At 43.3% G+C, this 13,086-nt stretch overlaps 1 protein-coding gene and 1 long non-coding RNA gene across 2 annotated transcripts in view; one reads left to right on the forward strand and one right to left on the reverse strand.

The window, feature by feature from the left end:
* Positions 1-322: 322 nt before the first annotated feature.
* Positions 323-13,086, reverse strand: part of LOC134199875 (uncharacterized) — a 107,741-nt gene continuing 94,977 nt past the window's right edge. Inside the window, exon 2 of the long non-coding RNA XR_009974535.1 lies at positions 323-3,839. This is a non-coding gene — a long non-coding RNA (uncharacterized LOC134199875). The remainder of the gene's footprint in view (positions 3,840-13,086) is intronic.
* Positions 1,746-13,086, forward strand: part of LOC100862761 (ATP-binding cassette transporter subfamily G member Bm3) — a 65,183-nt gene continuing 53,842 nt past the window's right edge. Inside the window, exon 1 of the mRNA XM_038014257.2 lies at positions 1,746-2,030. Coding sequence (XP_037870185.1) covers positions 1,841-2,030 — 190 coding nt within the window. The 5' untranslated portion in view covers positions 1,746-1,840. The remainder of the gene's footprint in view (positions 2,031-13,086) is intronic.

Here is a 13,086-nt window from a genome sequence, read left to right on the forward strand (position 1 = left end):
TAAAAAAAAAACACAATAAAAACAAGTAAGTTTTTTTATTTCTTTTTTTTTTTTATTGCCCTTGTAGGCAGACGAGCAGCATACGGCCCACCTGATGGTGAGTGGTTACCGTCGCCCATGGACTTCAGCAATGCCAGGGGCAGAGCCAAGCCGCTGCCTACCGTGAAGCCGCTGCCTACCGTGCTGTTCAGAATGAGTGATGCAGCATCAAAACAGTAAGTACGACTAAATAACGAAGCAACTTTATGTTTATGCTAATAACTTAAAAATAATTATCCAAATTACGCCATTTATAAGTCGCAGTATCATAAAAACTACAAGGGAATATTAAATAGTTTTATTTCATACCACTTAAAGACATAGTAGCTATTACATTGTAAAAACATACCTATATAGTACGCAATAAACAACAGAATGTGTACTTACAGAATATCTTGTACCCTGAAAAACTTAAACGGTACCAAACCGCTGTATTTAATAATGTCTTTTTTTTTCTATTACACTGTTGGATTTTAGAAGTTATATAGCGAAATCATTACTAATACGAAATCAGGGGAGTGCTCTGAAAAATTGTTTGAGATGATACCATCATCTGGTTTTTATCATCGCACCGCCCGCCACCGGAGTAGAGTTCATCCATACTACCTGGAGCCACTGCGTTCATCCACAGTGCGTTTCCAGAGATCTTTTTTGCCACGTACCATCCGGCTTTGGAATAAGCTCCCCTCCACGGTGTTTCCCGAGCGCTATGACATATCCTTGAAACGAGGCTCGTGGAGAGTACTTAACGGTAGGCAGCGACTTGGCTCTGCCCCTGGCATTGCTGAAGTCCATGGGCGACGGTAACTACTCACCACCAGGTGGGCCGTCTGCCTACAAGGGCAATAAAAAAAAGCAACCCTGTCTGTTTAAATTTCCGCGTCCATACTACTGAATTGATTTTGATGAATTTAGGTATGGACTTTGTACCTTAGGGAATAATGTAGACTACCTTTCATCTTACTGCCGAGCCCAGACTTTCGCTCATGCGATATATACTCATGTGTGCTTAGTCCGAGTTTAAAAAAAAATCTCAATCGCGTAAAGGTTAACTTAGAGTTGGGACTGCTTCGGAAAAGCTACGGAAAACTTTTTGCAATTTAAAACTCACTAATACTAATACCAATACTACTTACTTAGATATTATACATATTAATCTTTGAATCATTTTAAAATCCAAACATTGTTTTCAATAACAATCGACTGCAGTAATGAGGAAAGAATAATATATACATTACTCATTTTTTAAACAGCGTATATATATACATAATAAAAACATAAACAGCATTCATAAATCAGCTGTGCGCTGATGACGTATCGCGAGGGTTCAATGCCAACGAGAAACGTTGCTTTTCAGAAGCAAAAATTCCGATAACACAAAACGAGATTATCTATCTTTAGCGTTATCATCAGCAACGTCGGTTGGTTACACTCTAGTACACCGCTTCACGCACAAGAATCCTTTGTTTACAATTTCTTCATTCACTCATCACCTTTGTCTCACCGGACGGACACACTTAAATAAATAAAGGACATTGTTTTGAATACGCAACCCACACACACCGCCACGGCATCCATTGCTCTGTACTGTACGAAAGCAAAACAATCGAGCGCATTTAATTAATTGGCGCGAGTATGAATGCGTGTGCAATTAATTACCAAGCACGGACAAAGGGTGCGATAGTGCTGTGCTAAGTGTACTAGTCCAGTCAGTGCTGAGACGTGATCAAAGGCGCGCGCACACAGCCGCGCGACGCATTCGCCAACACTGCGTACGCGCTTACAAACGATATTAGTTAAAATGATGCTCGCCGGAGCGCAAATCGTTGAAGACAGTGTGTCGTACAGGCCAGAAAATGCATCGGTTTCGATAGGGGCCAACCCCGAGCCGCAGCTGACGACGCAAGGGTTCTCCAAGATGCCCACAAGGGATCCCGTGGACATACAGTTCACTAACATCACATGCACTGTACATCTGGGATTCAACAAAGGTAAATCGTGCATACAATTTCCATTACAGTGCCTTACATTCACTCATATTTGTAAATCTTTGTCTACTTTAAAATTGTGCTTTAAATTGTGAAATATTCAATCGTTAATCGAATGAATTGGATACGATATCAGAAATATGAAAATTTATCGTTAATTAATCTTATCGACATTATAATCTGACTTTGTTACCCGACTGCATCAGGTTAAGCTGTAATGTAATATTTAATGATTTTTCGTTATTGCATGTCTAATTCTTTATGGACTTGACGGATTTTACTATAAACAGGCTGTAAAGTCATCATTCCCTGTGCCGTAGCAAAGATATAATAATAATACAAGAACAGTTTTCAGAACTAGTATTCCTTGTACTATGTGAACATAAATAGGTTTTAATATATGCATAATAAACACCCAGGCAAAGAGCAAACAAACGTGTGTGCTTAGTGCGAGTTTCTTAACGTTCTCGATAGCGTAAAAGTTAAGTCAAATTTGTATGGAGTTGGTACATGTGCCTACGTTTTCTGCTAGGGGCGCTGTTCATCACATAAATGTTTGCTCGATGAAGGATTCGAACCCACGGATCTCTGCCTAGGAATCAGGAGCGCTAACGACCGCACCGCTGAGTCAATCATATTTGGTTATAATAACATACGGAAAACGATACTTATTTATTTAACTTAATATAAATTTTTGTGGTTATACCTACTGCGATCTTATTTAATGAACGTACTTAATATATTTAGTGCGAAGTGGAATTAGCTAGTTAGAGGTCCACCACACACAATCTACATTATAGAATATTCTGTTTTTGTTAAATAACTGGGTAATAAATGGCTGCGTTCTAGTTTCTAAGCTAATTCTTGTAGTATTGTATTACACACTTTGCTATATCAAGTGTGTTGTGATAGAAGGAAATGAAATTGGTCAATCTAAAATTGATCTTGGGATCTCTGGGAGCCGGCTTATGGACTACGGTAACCGTACTTGTCAAACTCGACAAAGAGTTCGACGTGCAGCCTGAGTTTCTCGCCGGAACTTCTCAGCGGGCCGCGATTCCGATCCGGTAGTAGATTCATTCGCGAAGAGCTGCTCTTTTCAATTGTTAGGTCTCCTTCGGAGGCGCTTCGGCAGCTGTTAGCCAATCCCACCCCTCCTGGCTGAGCCTTTGCTCGCCCACCTGTCCTGGTGAAACTGGAAAGGCCTCCGGGCCACCAGTAAGCCTTCAATCCTTAAAAAATGATTATGGGAATTGAATTAAATGTAACCTAAGTTTGGATGAAATTAATTAATGTCCCAGTGAAATTTGGTGGAAAACATGAACTTTTCGGAGGGACTATCGATACGTATTCGCTTTCTCAATCAGACGCTATTTAAATCTAGGTTCTTTTCTCTCTCATTTATAGAATTAGAGAAACCTATTAAAAAGACACACTTTTTTAGAATTACATTTTGTTTTAAAAAAAGCATAAGTATGAATAGAATAATTTTTCACTGAGAGCTATTATATTATTACATACCGTAGTGACCACAACTCTACCTTCGTTTGAAAGTCAATATTGGAGCATTGCTAAAATGTAACAGCGTAACATATGAAATATTTTCAAGCTGTTAAAATAATTTACTTCACAGTTTCCTTAGATAGAAGGCTTAGATTACCTTATTGGAAGTGGTTATTCTTGGTCTTAGACATCAACAATGCCAACGACAGCCAAGCCGATGCCAACCGCTTATAAGTCATTTAAAGTTCGTTCGAAGTAGGTCATGTCATAGCGTTCAGGAATTGCAGTGAACGGGAGTAAATTCTAGACCTGGAATGCACAGGGATTATCCCGGACTATCTCTAGAAAGGCATTGTTGTCCCCCCCCAGCAACACCAGACAACAACGAACTGTGCTCGCGTGGCGTCCGGTGCGTGTACTAATAAATAGATGATTATTTTTTTAAATATCCAACACGGATAGAAAATGTCACGACGTAACCCGGATTATAGATGACACTTGAAAAAAAATTCAAATTTTATACACTTTAAATGCATCTGAAAAATGAAATGGAGGTTTTTATTTCGATTAACGTTAGCGAGATATTTAATAGTAAATTCTTTGTTAAGCACTAAATATGACAAAGTAAAAATTGTTGGGTATCTTAATGCTTTGTGATTACTCTTCTAGATAACGTTGAACGAAGTGAATTTAGTGCAAACGATGATAGAACATTATTCTAAAATTTACTGTAGCAACCAATTATAAATAATAGTTTAAAAAAACTAACAAAATACGCTTTTATAGACAAGCCAACTAAAAAATAGAAAATAAATTTTAATAAATTTGAATTATTAATAGTGTAAGAAAAAAATATTTTTAAATATTTTTTAAATATTGAATTGTCATCAGTCTTCAATAATTATACCAAATTTCGACTTAATCCGACGTTTTGAAGGGAGTCAAAATCATGTTCAAAGATTCCGTTACATACTAACATACATACGTCTGAAGCTAATAAAAGCGTATTAAAAATGGTATCTATTGGACATATTATGAGTTCTCATTGTCCATGTTGTATTTTGTTAAAGAGAAGTAACAGCATGGAAGCTGTGATCCGTTTGGTTCAATATAATGTGTTTACGGATGGTTTTTCCGATCACAATAAATCCGAGAATTCAACGTAAGCACGTGCACAATAAAAGGTTTCTCTGATCGCCATTGATATTGCTCATGCAGTGTGAACGATTAACACGTTGACTGCGCCACCCACAGCTCGCCTCGGAGTTTCTGGCCTTCAAGGCCAATCACACTGCGAGCCCTCTCGAGGACTCCGCCGCGCTCGCTGCTCCTGCGTCGCCTGTACCTGCGTGCAGAGCTTCTGCATTGAGCACCGCAGCCTCTGTCGTGCCTGCCGCTCCCGTGTCGCCTATACTGGCGAGAAAAGCTGCTGCGTCGTCCGCCGTGACCATCGTTTCAGCTGAGCGATTATCCGCGGCCTCCGTCGCGCCCGCTAAAACACCTACACTTGCTCGTAGGTCGCCTGCACCCGCCTCCTCGTGCTCCGACTCTGACTCGGACATGGAGGTCGACCTCGCCCCCGCCTCATCGACGGATGGATTCACCCTGGTACAGAAGGGTAAGAAGCGTGCCGCGGAGTCTCGAGCTCCCGCGGCCGCTAAAATTAGCAAAGCCGTGAACGCGTCGCGCCCCCGCCCTCAGACTCCCGTTGCGCCCCCAGCCCGTGCCACTCCGTCGCCGCGTCCGGTGGCACAAAATAAAACCCAGACCCCTCCCCCGGTTATCCTTCAGGAGAAGGCAGCTTGGGATCGAGTTTGCCTAGCCCTTAAGGCCAAAAATATAAATTTCACGAATGCCCGTAACCTCGCGAACGGCATTCAAATTAAGGTTCAAACACCCGACGACCATAGGGCCCTCTCTTCTTACCTCCGTAAGGAGCGTATAAGTTTCCATACGTATACGCTCCAGGAGGAGCGCGAACTCCGCGTTGTAATACGCGGAATCCCTAAAGAGCTAGATGTAGAGCTCGTAAAAGCCGACCTGTTAGAACAAGGCCTACCAGTGAATTCTGTGCACCGTATGCACACCGGTCGCGGTAGGGAGCCATATAATATGGTTCTAGTCGCTCTCCAGCCTACCCCCGAGGGTAAGAAAATCTTTAACACACAGACCGTCTGTAGGCTCTCTGGTATCGCTGTCGAAGCCCCCCATAAAAAAGGCACTCCTAGCCAGTGCCATAACTGTCAATTGTACGGGCACTCTTCCCGTAACTGTCACGCGCGCCCCCGATGTGTTAAGTGTTTGGGCGATCACGCCACGGCCCTCTGCGCTCGCGACCAAAAAACCGCGACGGAACCGCCTAGCTGCGTCCTGTGTCGAACACAGGGTCACCCCGCGAATTACCGTGGTTGCCCCCGAGCCCCTAAAATAAATCGCCGCGTCGCCCGCCAAAACCGCCTCCGAGCTTCCAGCCCAGACATCAAAGCCTCGGCACCCTCTGCGTCGCAGGCTAAGCCAGCGTTCGTTCCGGCGGCGGTGCCCAGTGTCTCGGCCTGGGCAAAACCGCTGCCGTACACGAACACGGCTACAACTCCCTCCTCCGCGATTCGTCCCGCCCCCGCGACTCGTCCCTCTCCCGCGACTTGCCCTCCGACCGCGTCCGAAAATCTCGCTTTAGCGATCGACTTCTTTCAGTCGATCAACTTTGAGCGCGTTAACGCTTTGGGCGACGCCATTCGCGCTGCCTCCACTGCACAACACTTTATCGCCGTTGTGCAGGAATACGCCGACGTATACGCGTCATTAAATACGTACGTCCTCCCCTCACTCCGCCGGTAATCAATGGCGTATATAAGTAGAATAAAGCCCCTATCCGTAACGATAGGATTTTTTAACGCTTACGGTCTCGCAAATCAACGTGATCAGGTTTCTAACTTTTTGCGTGACCATCAAATTGATATCTTTTTAGTGCAGGAGACCCTACTTAAGCCCGCGCGCCGTGACCCTAAAATCGCGAACTATAACATGGTCAGGAACGACAGGCTCTCTGCCCGTGGTGGTGGTACCGTCATTTACTATAGAAGAGCCCTGCATTGCGTCCCGCTCGATCCTCCCGCGCTCGCTAATATCGAAGCATCAGTGTGCCGAATCTCACTGACGGGACACGCGCCGATCGTTATCGCGTCCGTTTATCTTCCACCGGATAAGATCGTTCTAAGCAGTGATATCGAGGCGCTGCTCGGTATGGGGAGCTCTGTCATTCTGGCGGGCGACCTAAATTGTAAACACATCAGGTGGAACTCACACACCACAACCCCGAATGGCAGGCGGCTTGACGCGTTAGTCGATGATCTCGCCTTCGATATCGTCGCTCCGCTAACCCCGACTCACTACCCGCTAAATATCGCGCATCGCCCGGATATACTCGACATAGCGTTATTAAAAAACGTAACTCTGCGCTTACACTCGATTGAAGTAGTTTCAGAGTTAGATTCAGACCACCGTCCCGTCGTTATGAAGCTCGGTCGCGCTCCCGATTCCGTTCCCGTCACGAGGACTGTGGTGGATTGGCACACGCTGGGCATCAGCCTGGCTGAATCTGATCCACCATCGCTCCCGTTTAACCCGGACTCTACCCCGTCTCCTCAGGATACCGCTGAAGCCATAGACATCTTAACATCACACATCACCTCGACATTAGATAGGTCATCGAAACAAGTTGTAGCGGAGGACTTCCTTCACCGCTTCAAATTGTCCGACGATATTAGGAAACTCCTTAGAGCTAAGAACGCCTCGATACGCGCCTACGACAGGTATCCTACCGCGGAAAATCGTATTCGAATGCGTGCCCTACAACGCGACGTAAAGTCTCGCATCGCCGAAGTCCGAGATGCCAGATGGTCTGATTTCTTAGAAGGACTCGCGCCCTCCCAAAGGTCTTACTACCGCCTAGCTCGTACTCTCAAATCGGATACGGTAGTAACTATGCCCCCCCTCGTAGGCCCCTCAGGCCGACTCGCGGCGTTCGATGATGACGAAAAAGCAGAGCTACTGGCCGAAACATTGCAAACCCAGTGCACGCCCAGCACTCAATCCGTGGACCCTGTTCATGTAGAATTAGTAGACAGTGAGGTAGAACGCAGAGCCTCCTTGCCACCCTCGGATGCGTTACCACCCGTCACCCCGATGGAAGTTAAAGACTTGATCAAAGACCTACGTCCTCGCAAGGCTCCCGGTTCCGACGGTATATCTAACCGCGTTATTAAACTTCTACCCGTCCAACTCATCGTGATGTTGGCATCTATTTTCAATGCCGCCATGGCGAACTGTATCTTTCCCGCGGTGTGGAAAGAAGCGGACGTTATCGGCATACATAAACCCGGTAAACCAAAAAATCATCCGACGAGCTACCGCCCGATTAGCCTCCTCATGTCTCTAGGCAAACTGTATGAGCGTCTGCTCTACAAACGCCTCAGAGACTTCGTCTCATCCAAGGGCATTCTCATCGATGAACAATTCGGATTTCGTACAAATCACTCATGCGTTCAACAGGTGCACCGCCTCACGGAGCACATTCTTGTGGGGCTTAATCGACCAAAACCGTTATACACGGGAGCTCTCTTCTTCGACGTCGCAAAAGCGTTCGACAAAGTCTGGCACAATGGTTTGATTTTCAAACTATTCAACATGGGCGTGCCGGATAGTCTCGTGCTCATCATACGGGACTTCTTGTCGAACCGCTCTTTTCGATATCGAGTCGAGGGAACCCGCTCCTCCCCACGACCTCTCACAGCTGGAGTCCCGCAAGGCTCTGTCCTCTCACCCCTCCTATTTAGCTTATTCGTCAACGATATTCCCCGGTCGCCGCCGACCCATTTAGCTTTATTCGCCGACGACACGACTGTTTACTATTCTAGTAGAAATAAGTCCCTAATCGCGAAGAAGCTTCAGAGCGCAGCCCTAGCCCTAGGACAGTGGTTCCGAAAATGGCGCATAGACATCAACCCAGCGAAAAGTACTGCGGTGCTATTTCAGAGGGGAAGCTCCACACGGATTTCCTCCCGGATTAGGAGGAGGAATCTCACACCCCCGATTACTCTCTTTAGACAACCCATACCCTGGGCCAGGAAGGTCAAGTACCTGGGCGTTACCCTGGATGCATCGATGACATTCCGCCCGCATATAAAATCAGTCCGTGACCGTGCCGCGTTTATTCTCGGTAGACTCTACCCCATGATCTGTAAGCGGAGTAAAATGTCCCTTCGGAACAAGGTGACACTTTACAAAACTTGCATAAGGCCCGTCATGACTTACGCGAGTGTGGTGTTCGCTCACGCGGCCCGCACACACATAGACACCCTCCAATCCCTACAATCCCGCTTTTGCAGGTTAGCTGTCGGGGCTCCGTGGTTCGTGAGGAACGTTGACCTACACGACGACCTGGGCCTCGAATCAATTCGGAAATACATGAAGTCAGCGTCGGAACGATACTTCGATAAGGCTATGCGTCATGATAATCGCCTTATCGTTGCCGCCGCTGACTACTCCCCGAATCCTGATCATGCAGGAGCCAGTCACCGTCGACGCCCTAGACACGTCCTTACGGATCCATCAGATCCAATAACCTTTGCATTAGATGCCTTCAGCTCTAATACTAGGGGCAGGCTTAGGGACCCCGGTAACCGTACTCGTCGAACTCGACAAAGAGGTCGACGTGCAACCTAACCCATGCATCAGCCCGCTGAGTTTCTCGCCGGATCTTCTCAGCGGGTCGCGATTCCGATCCGGTAGTAGATTCATTCGCGAAACAATTGCTCTTGAGTTGTTAGGTCTCCTTCGGAGGCGCTCGGGCAGTTGTTAGCAAATCCCACCCCTCTTGGCTGAGCCTTTGCTCGCCCACCTGTCCTGGTGAAACTGGAAAGGCCTTCGGGCCACCAGTAAACTTTCAATCATAAAAAAAAAAAAAAAAAAAAAAAAAAAACGTTGACTGCTTGACTATTTGAGGAATTTTTAGCCAGTGCATGTGAGGTCGGTCCGAGTCAGGATTGGACTTGTTTATTATATGAGACCTGATAGGCCTCAAAAAATGCTATTTCTGCCGTGAAGCAGAAATGCGTTTCGGCTTTAAAGGGCGGGGCAGCCGTTGTAACTATACTTGAGACCTTAGAACTTATATCTCAAGGTGGGTGGCGCATTTACGTTGCGGATGTCTATGGGCTCCAGTAACCACTTAACACCAGGTGGGTTGTGAGCTCGTCCACACATCGAAGCAATAAAACAAAACTGTTTCAAATATATTCATACCTATAGAAATGTGTAGTTGAAAAGTTTTGACTGCAGCATCAGCGAATAGTGGCGTGTGGGGCTTTTAAAGTCGCATAACGCAGTTAACGTGTTAAATCCAGAGATTGTCCATTGCCATACAGCGTGGCAGTACTGCTAGCGTAATGGGTACTTTCGGGCCGGGTGCGATCCAGAGTGGCTTGTTTGAGTAGCCGATGCCTATACGCGCATTGCTGTTAGCGTCAAAGGCGGATCCAGGGGAGGGTCATGGGGGTCATGACCCCCCCCCTGAGCTGCTTCCAAGACTTAGGTGAACCACTAATTGAACATAATGATTTTATTTATATATTTTGTCACCATACAGATTTTATGTAACTACATACCTTCAATATTTAATTAATTTAATATAGTATAATAACTTTGTATGATGGCGGAATGAACGCATCGAAAATTTGACTATGTGACCCCCTCCTGGCGCCAAAGCTGGATCCGCCCTTGGTCAGCGTGGACCTATAGGTTACTTATGACGACGCTTGCAGCTGAAAGTAAGTATTGTACTTTTTGACGAAGCATGTTGCTGATAACTCTGTTTCTATAATCTGACGAAGCGTGTTGCGGATAATAATATGTTTAAAAAAAGTGTTATTTCATTATTGCGAACGATTTGAATTAAACAAGTTTTTATGACTCACGATATACATCGATATTTCAGAAAACTATTTATAATAGAAACTTAGCACACAAATTACATAGAAACAAGTTTTTATTTAGCAATATTTAAAGATTCATTTCAACATATTTCTCTGTAATTGTTCTGTCATTGATTGAGTTTTGAAAAAACTATTTTCAAAATTAATTACTGATTTATTCTTTATTTGTACACACAGTTAATATAATACAGTAATTGCGATAAGATATAAAAAATGGCGAGCTTAAATCAACAATTGAGTTATCTACCAGCTAACCGTTCTTAAAGGAGGAAAGCTTTACATGAGTGGGTAGATGAGTACAATCTAATTAATTTAATTATTGATACTATAGTTAATAACAATAAAAATAATAAAAATAAACACTAATACATAATATATCAAACTATATACTATATGATAATATATTATATGAAAACCCGTGAAAAATAAAATAAATTGGTTAACAAACCGACGAGGAATTCTACTTATATGTTTTGTCATTGCATATTATAAAATATTAAATGAAATTAAATGTTATAAAATTAATATATCTGTCACTCCCGAGAACCCGAGAACAAAGCTTAGAAGTTAATAATTAAAAGGTTAAAAAAAACAAATGCTCCTTTGTTTAAAATTAAACTAAAATACCAATTCACAATTGAAAGACTGAACAGACTTAACAAATACAAATTTTTATTATACTTATATATTGCCATTTACCTTGTTATTTGTTTGTGATATTTTTATTACTTATTTAATAACGTTATTTAACACAATAGCGGTAGGTATTAACTATTAACACACAATGTGCGTACGAGCAATGCTACGAAATAAAACAATTTTAGCAACGATTAGTAATAACCTATTTTATGTTCCGCTCGCACACATAAATTGTACAACCCTAATTTGATTGTTCACATCGAGACGTTGTATATAGGTCACTATTCCATTGATATACGAGCTAATATTCTACGTCGACTTACAAATAAAATATTCTAATCCTGAAGTTGACTTTTTTTTTTATTGCTTAAATGGATGGACGAGCTCACAGCCCACCTGATGTTAAGTGGTTACTGGAACCCATAGACATCTACAACGTAAATGCGCCACCCACCTCGAGATATAAGTTCTAAGGTCTCAGTATAGTTACAACGGCTACCCCACCCTTCGAACCGAAACGCATTACTGCTTCACGGTGGAAATAGGCGGGGTGGTGGTACCTACCCGTGCGGACTCCCAAGAGGTCCTACCACCAGTGATTACGCAAATTATAATTTTGCGGGTTTGGTTTTTATTACACGATGTTATTTCTTCACCGTGGAAGTCAATCGTGAAAATTTGTTGAGTACGTATTTCATTAGAAAAATCGGTACCCGCCTGCGGGACTCGAACACCGGTTCGCTACATACGAATGCACCGGACGTCTTATCCTTTAGGCCACGATGACTTCCAACATTACCATGACTGCTATGATTCGCACTAACAACATTGCAAAAAGCAGGTTTATTGAGTCGTAAGTAATATGGTCGCATATGTAACATCATTCCTCACATTAGGCAACCTGTTAGTAATGCATATATTCAAATTAGTGCTTTGCTCGTTTTATTGCTTCTATTTATGATAAACGTGAAATAATGAAGACGGTTCATCGACCTATAATGATAATGCGCTAAACCCTAAAAAAAACCACTAGTAAAATATCGGAGCAATAGAGATGGAGATGTTTACAATTTGGGAAAGAGAATGCAATTGATATGATACCATTACTCCTAAGGTTGAGATAAGGTAATACAGCAACGATAATTAGAAGTGAGAAGCATCACGATACCCTATATCCTGCTGAATAAAAATATAATATTAAAAAAAATATATATAGACATGCCCGCTGAATTTCTTGCCAGTTCTTCTCAGGACGGAGGCTAGTTTTTGGGAATTGGCGGTAGTTCTTTTTGATGTTCAACAAGTATGTACTTTCATTTATGTTGAATTTTTATTTATTTATTTGATTTGAATAATCAGATAGACTCTGCTTCCTCTGACCTCATCACTACAAACTCTTCTTCTAAAATTGTAACGCTAAAGCGAATGTATATTATAAGCTACGAAAGTACTTTGATCGGACTAAGGTAAATTTCCACAATGCACTAACATGATACACGGTGAAGCTGCGTCGGGAAAAACCTGACATTTAAACGATTTTATTATTAGGCTAGCATACTTTTAAACGGTTTTATTATTAGGACGGACCCTTCGTCGTAAGCGACGGGTTCGACGAAAACGATGACCGGTGCTGGGGGCACCTAAAAGCACCGTTAGTGGATCGGGAGGATCCGAAACGACGTGTTTTGGGCGACGTCGACTGATTAACATTTGGTCCGCAGAATCGGCTATGTAATTTCCGGCGGCCACGATGAGAGGATTCCCATGTCGTGCCGCTTTATCGAAGTGGATTTAATTGCGTTTTCTGTACAATATTATGAATACAAAATTTAAAGCCTTTATTTTACACTGTATTTTTGAATTAAATGGTCATTAAAACTACTTTTACGGCTTAATGTCGCGTATTCTGTTGGCATTATATTATT

The sequence above is a fragment of the Bombyx mori genome, chromosome 12, assembly GCF_030269925.1.
Source record: "Bombyx mori chromosome 12, ASM3026992v2".
In the NCBI taxonomy this organism is placed as follows: domain Eukaryota; kingdom Metazoa; phylum Arthropoda; class Insecta; order Lepidoptera; family Bombycidae; genus Bombyx; species Bombyx mori.